Below are 7,406 nucleotides of genomic sequence, written 5' to 3'. Positions count from 1 at the left end.
ACGTTTGGCGAAGTTTTTATTGACAGATAATTAAATGACGTATATTAAACAATTACTTTTACGTTATATTTCTCCAAACTCTATCATTTTGCCCTGCAAAAGAGCAGGTACCGCAGTTACCGTGAAACGGTCTAATAATTTAATTTCAAAAATCGTGCGCACGAATGCGCACGTTAACATGGTAAACGTTGCTGAAATTCAAAATGGTTCTAACGATAAAACGTCATTAAATAATGTTGTGTCATAACTAGCATTCTCTGAGATAATTTACAGTTCTTTAACACCATAAACTTACGTGTTGTATTATCCCAATGGATATATTTTCCCCGGTAAGTTATGCAAGTTCGTAAATGTAACAAAGGGAAGCTACTCAAATACCGTATCCTATAATAACAGTTCTATGTCACAGAAATTTTGGATTTCATTGGCGCATCTTTTGAATTTCATCTGAATTTCAAACCGAACATATAAATAGGTATCGCAACCTGTCAATGCTGTAAAATCTGAAAGAGTCTGCTGCTGACAGTTTAAGATTAAAAGAATTCCGTCCACTCATTCATGCAGTGTCGTTTTTCTCGATCATTCGTTATCCAAAATTTTACAGATTAACAGTTTTCCCCGCTTTGGTAGCATAAAAACATTTCCTCAGAGTTCTGTTGTTCATACCAGATATCTTAAAGTCAAATATTTAATAAAAGTAGGCTAACACCTTTTATCGTAAAGACGAATGTTGAATGGATACTCCTCCTTGATACCTGATCCCACCTTTGATGATTTGAGGTCCATATTTTTGGTATTTTCACGTATATTATTGTAAGTGGTCTTCAACATTTCATTCAGTATTTTGTATATTCCATTTTTGTTAGAACGATCTTGTCAGCAAATATAACCTTTCATTGTGTCTAATACCCTCTTTACATAATTGTACTGTTTATAGATATTTTTAGATTGTCATTGTTTTTTTTTATCTTCAATTTTTGCATTAGAAATATCAGGCTTGTTGTAGAATGTTTCTTAGAAGCTAATATTGATACATGTACCACCTCATCATGCCTTATTGATGCAGTCTCGTATGTATATTTTGTAGAGTCTTGTTTTTTAAAGATACCACAGAGTCTGACACATCTCATTCTGTTTCGTTAATGGTAATCTAACAACCAAGCTCTATGATAAACGTAATGACTTTTAACTTTTCTATCGTCAAGTTCCCTTACTTTTGCAGCAATATTGACGACGGATTTTTTTCGTTATTCCCCGATCATGACAAGGAGCACACGGCGGGTGTGACAGGTCGGCAGGAGATGCTCACTCCTCCGTGGTACCTGATCCTACCTCTGATGTTTTGGAGGTCCGTGTTTGCTCCGCTCCTATTTTGTATTGTTTTATGGACTTTGATATTGAAAACTATTCGTTATCTCCATATCCTTCATTGCTATCTCACTGCTGTTTATTACCCATCTTCTCATTTTCCAGACACCAAATTTTGGTTAATTGCTCCATAATAAAGTTGTAAGATGGTCACATATTATTTCTTCAGTGAGAAAGACATCTGAATGCACGGAAGGAATTAAGTTCCTTATGAAAAAGTTTGTTTTTGTGTTATTTATCCTTAAAATGTGATATGGCCAGGGACTGTAGATGTTCGATACCTCTTGCTTACTCGTTGTAGTACGCGTCTCTAAGGGTCTTATAATCATTTTTCCATATTTTTTGTTTACTTAACCTAAAATTTATGATTAATTGAAACTTAAATGAGATACATAAATAAATACATGTACATGTATATTTCAGATACAAAGATATAAAGGCCAGACTGAGTAAAGATAGGGGTGTTTTCACCAGCCTCAAGAACATCTAGAAAACAAATGACATAAGTAGAAAGACAAAAGGAAGAATCTTTTTAAACTTCTTCCTGTTTGTCCACTCTATAAGGCGGAATGCTGGAGAATGACAGAATGAGACATTAAGGTCATACGCAACATAGTTTGAACTTTTTGTCTTTTTCCATGGAGTTGAAGAGTTCCAAATCTTGAAGGAACTGTGTGTAATGTTTTAACTTCATAATGGTATTGTACACTTCTTTTATAACAATTTTGGATAAAAGAAACATCTGGAATAAATGTTTAGCATTTTTAATATATTTTTCTTTAAATCATCCAAAATTTTTCATCAATCAATATCTTTCAAAAACCTTTGGTAATACAAGCTGATTTTTTGTCCATAAACATCTGATGATACTATAATCTTGAATTGAAAATATCTTGAAAAATTATCAGTAGGTAAGCTACGTTGCGTATGTCCTTAATGCATAATGATAATATTATTATGGCAGTGAAAATCACAACCTTATTCGCTACACGTTTTCAGCCGTTTACTGAAAATAATTGCATGTCATGTGGAAAAAAATCAGTTCTCTCATGACTTTTTGGACTTTTTCCTCTGATACACTGTCCCTTTTATAATAATAATTTCTGGCCACCAGGTAATCTTAAATACATTCCTCGACATGTTTTCTTTCCAGCGGAAGAAAGGGAAAAAAAATTCTAGTTTCCCTATTTCTAAGTGAACAATAACACTGGATATCACTTGTAGTAGTTTTGTAGTTCTTTAACATTAACTAAAATACTAAATTCCAAACAAAACACCTTTCTGAATGAGATATAAATGCAGTATTACAAATATTCATTTAATATAATACTAAAATCTACGAAATTATCTTCCATGCAACTATACACACACGGCACTTTTAATTCTTTGAGTCTTATCCATCGTACATAACATAATCAACCTTATCTGGAACACGTTTACAACCGGTCACTGAAAATATTTGCGTGTCATCTGGGAAAAAAATCAGTTCACTCATGACTTTTTGGACTATTTCCTCTGGCACACTGTCCCTTTTATAATAATTTCTGGCCACCAGGTAATCTTTAATACACATTTTAACATGCTTTCTTGTCAGCGGTAGAAAGGGAACATAGGCTGTGACGAGGTGCTTGATGATGACGTCACTCAAATACATGCCACCTGTAAGGACACAATGTGAAATAAAGATGTTTTTGAAATGATGACTTGTAGTTAAGCAATTAAACGTATAACAATATCGCGAATAGGACTTTCCATGCAATATAGCTATATGAAACTGTACATCGAAAAAAATTCAGCTAATTTGTTGCAGAGCAACTATTAGGCGTAACTTTATATGGCGTCTGTTTGTACGTCTGACCCTTATATTGTGAAAACTCTGAAATAAATGTATTGCTCTGATATTTTGCAAATATATTGCTTGCTACAATAAATATTGAAAATTATAATGGTTACCAACCCAGTAACCCTCGAATTTAACCTTTAACCTACTTTTCAAAATAGTTCATAGTACCAAATTTGATAACTGCATATTTTTTTAAACACATTAGGAGTAAAATGCCATTAAGCTTGTGTACCGTAATTTATGAAATATTATGAAAAATAGCGCTACAGATAATCTGACCTTGACCTTTGACCTACTTGAAATACCTACAAAAATAATATGAAAAGTCATGATTTTACATTTTGAAAGGTTAATTAATGCTTCATAGAAGTTTGTCTTGTCAAAAAGTATTTTGAATACAAGAACATTTTTTGTGGTAAACATTGGATTTCAAATATGAATTTGTTGTGAAATACTGAAGAATACTTTTTACTAATCATAAACAATAAAACTGCTGATTGTGGGGTTTTGCATTTCAACTCATGTTGAAGATTTTACGAAGTTTCGTAACACCCTCTCAGGAAACAGTTGAAATTACCTGACAATTTAACCGAACTATTCATCAGTAACCCTTTTTGGAAACCCAGTTTCAGGATGTTTAGATTATGTAGCACGAAGGCAAAATTATTGCTCATAGTTATTGCAAATGTTTCCATTAATTTGTCGATTTTTTCTTTCTTCTATTACATTTATAGCAATAAGTTCTTATCACTTGCATGGACTTTATGTCTTCCATTTGGTTCAAAGAGCAATGATATTTTTCAACGTACAAACAATTTTTAAGCGAGACAAGCTATCGATAAACAAGTTGATGAAACAATGATATCTCTCTTTAAGTCACAATTACGCAGTTTCTATGGTCGATGATAACTAACCTTGTCAGCAAGTACAAATTTATCTTTAACTAGAAATATGACTAACGTTTTTATGCCAGTTGTATATAATGAATTTATTACGATTTTTTCCTATTGTCCGATCACGAAAAGACCAGTCGACAGTGGTTGTATCCTCCTCAAGGAAATTTAATCACGACTCCAGTGTTTTAGAGGTCCGATATGTATTGTATGAATGAACTTTAAGCATGGAAATTGTTCGTTAACTCCATATTTCATGCTAGAAAACCTACAGAAGCCATTCAAAATTGAACGGGATGTAGGTTTAAAATCTATGTCGCCTACTTGAGTTGTTGTTAACAGTGACTTTGCTGATGAGTTGTTCCATTTCATTCAAACCAATTCTTTCTCTGGAACCCTGGTGTTGAAATGTATGTTGAAATATTTCTTTTCCTGCCGTGTTACTGGAAACGAAAAATGAAATCATAAGGTGTTGAAAAAGTAAGTTCAAACAGAAAAGATGTTTTTAATTTTAAGGTTAATTTATTTCTATTAGTATTTGTTTACATTATTCTAAAACATATAATTTGAAGTAGATATATTCACACAGCCAAGTAAAAACAGTTTGTCAAAACCTTAGATATAACTGTTAAAAGAGAGATTTTAAGTCATAATTGAAATAAAAAAGAAATAAGCGTTAATTAGTATTTTCTTTTGATATTTCAACAAACATAAACAATTTTTCTGCTTGCTAAAATATTTCATTTGAATCCAAATATTTTGAAATTTGAAATGCTTTTTAATGTAAAAAATACTAATAAACTCAGCAAGATTTGTAAATTGTTAGATATTATAATTGAGAGAGTTAGCTCTCTTGGTTGATATTACTCTGTTATTGTAATATTTCATGTTCATTATACTGTACATATCTTCTCTTAACTGTTACCTCTCTTGGTTGATATTACTCTGTTATTGTAATATTTCATGTTCATTATACTGTACATATCTTCTCTTAACTGTTCTGTCAGTTATGAGAATAAAGTTCCAAGTTCAAGGTTCATGAAGCGAAAATAACCAACTTTTCTTTGTTAATCTAAAAACGGAATTCCTTTAAAATCATTTTGAAAAAGGATTTTTTTTTTTTTGTAAAACGAATTGTTGCACTAGAATGATCGTTAACCTTAAAAACAGGAAGATGGCCTTTCTGTAGTCAGTACCCGACAGGTGCTCGTTGAAATCCAGGTAAGGTGTTAAAGTATCGATGACTCCAGGTGGCATCTTGTCAATTTCATCGAATATAAATAAAGACCACTCACATTCTTTTACACTGTTTTCAACCAACTCCTTTAATTTGTCCTAAATTAAAAAATGAGTAATATTTCACTGCTTAAATTTTGTTATTTCTTCATATATATATATATATATATATATATATATATATATATATATATATATATATATATCAATTATTCTAAGCTGTCTCATTGGCTCAAGAAATGATTTTGTCTGTCGGCAATGCGGTGATATCACGTACAAGTGTGAAATGAAAAAAATAAAGGACAGACGAGACGTTCCTTAATAATAGATAATTTTTTCTAGGAGTTTGTCATTGAAGTATTGCTACTTAAACATGTTTACTCACAAAAAATTGAGGTACCTTACCAGGCATTTCTGCAAGATACCAGGGGTAGTTTTTTCCTGATATAATCCTTAAGGGAAGAAAAATAATTTTCCAATTTCAAATGATTAAGTTTTTGGATTTTTAAAAAAAAAAAAAAACGTTTAAAAACTGTTTTAGAAATCAGAATGTTAATAAAATTTTGAATATTTTTCATACATTAGAAGATATACAAAACAGATTTTGAGGAACGTCTCGTCTGACCTTAAGACTCTAATTTGTTAAGAAATCATAGTAATTTGAGGTTATATTTTGTCTTGCCAATCTCAGTATTGATTCTCAATGATTTGCGTATCATTTTGTTTAGCATTTTAGACAAGAAAATGTGAACAATTCTGCATGCTTCAAGTGAAAAAACCATGGAAATTGACCTCACAACGAGTTTTTATAAATTTGGTTTCTCAATGAACTATATAGTGTAAAAAATTAAATTATGACTCACTTATGGCTATATACTGTGGACTTGATGTTTCGTAAAAATGCAACTTATCTTCTCTAAAATAACAAGAGTACAATGCTCCCTTATCAATTAATACTAATACATGTAACTAATAAGAATTTTAAAATGTTCGGGGGGGGGGTGGGGGGTGGGGGACAACTTCTCATCATAATTATGATGTTCTGTAGTTACATATCTTATATTATGTTCATCAAGTCAACCGTGTTCTCAGGTTTTTAAGTCTTCTCTAGAGGGTACTTTTAGGCATTATTCCCACAGGAGATTGCAAATAAGAAAACTTTAAAAAAAACATAAAAGTTAAGATTTTTGTGAAACAATTACCTTGTAAACAGACACGTGATATAGGTGTGGGAATTCTTTAGTTGCTGATATGAAATGGACGTACTTGCTTCGCATTCCCTCTTGATATAGACCCTCGGCGATAATTCTGCTGACATGATTCTTCCCTGTGCCAGTTCCTCCATGAAAAGAGAGTACCAGCGCTCTTGTTGGATCTTTTGTCATGTGAGCTTGCAGGTGCTTCATAATAACATCAATAGCCAGATCCTGTCCAAAGACTCTGGTCTGAAGACTACAATTCATATCAACTTCATAAAAAAGACAGAAAATCAAAACATATTTGAAAAGCAAAGAAATTTAAACATGTATTTGGTTCGATTTTAATGTTGTTTTTTTTAACAGACAAGTGTAGTTTACTGTATTGCCGTACGTAGTAGGTCGATACACCAATTAATATTCTTTTCATATAAACGTAATAGAGGTAAATCAAATTTCTTATATATTGGCCCAAAATCTTTCGATAAGTAACGGATGATTCGTCTAAGATGGATTTATCATTACCAATTTTCTCGAAGTTTTACTAATAAGTAATATTTTACCTGTAGCATTTAGATGGTCCCAGTCTGCCGGACAGCATTCTTTAAAATAACACTTGACCGGTTTGTAGGCTTTGTATATTCCAGCAAATACCGCAGCTCCCACGCTCGGACCAATATCCAAAAATGATTTAATTCCAGGGATCCAAGTAAAAAGTCCACAAAACACTATCCACTTTACAGAGTCCATGAAGGAATTCCGCGAATAACAAAACGAAAGTGAAATAGTTGGTATGGAAACGACGTGCCACGTGTTGCACTGTTTTTTCTCATCAATAAAAATTATATTATTTTTATATAATAATGCTGG

General features: G+C 32.0%; 1 protein-coding gene across 1 annotated transcript; it reads right to left on the bottom strand.

Moving 5' to 3' along the window:
* Window positions 1–2,613: 2,613 nt before the first annotated feature.
* LOC134230031 (torsin-1A-like) lies at window positions 2,614–7,406 on the bottom strand. Its single transcript, XM_062711805.1, has 5 exons — window positions 7,100–7,406; window positions 6,543–6,808; window positions 5,264–5,439; window positions 4,429–4,547; window positions 2,614–3,027 (listed from the first exon to the last, which is right to left on the bottom strand). Exons 1-5 carry the CDS (start codon window positions 7,284–7,286, stop codon window positions 2,762–2,764), a joined length of 1,014 nt encoding a protein of 337 aa, XP_062567789.1. The 5' UTR covers window positions 7,287–7,406; the 3' UTR covers window positions 2,614–2,761.

This window comes from Saccostrea cucullata, unplaced genomic scaffold, assembly GCF_032062105.1.
Source record: "Saccostrea cucullata isolate Sc308-1 unplaced genomic scaffold, CSIRO_AGI_Scuc_v1 ctg8030, whole genome shotgun sequence".
In the NCBI taxonomy this organism is placed as follows: Eukaryota; Metazoa; Mollusca; class Bivalvia; order Ostreida; family Ostreidae; genus Saccostrea; species Saccostrea cuccullata.
The sequence above is the reverse complement of the archived record's forward strand: the minus strand, read 5'-3'. Positions and strand labels throughout refer to the sequence as shown.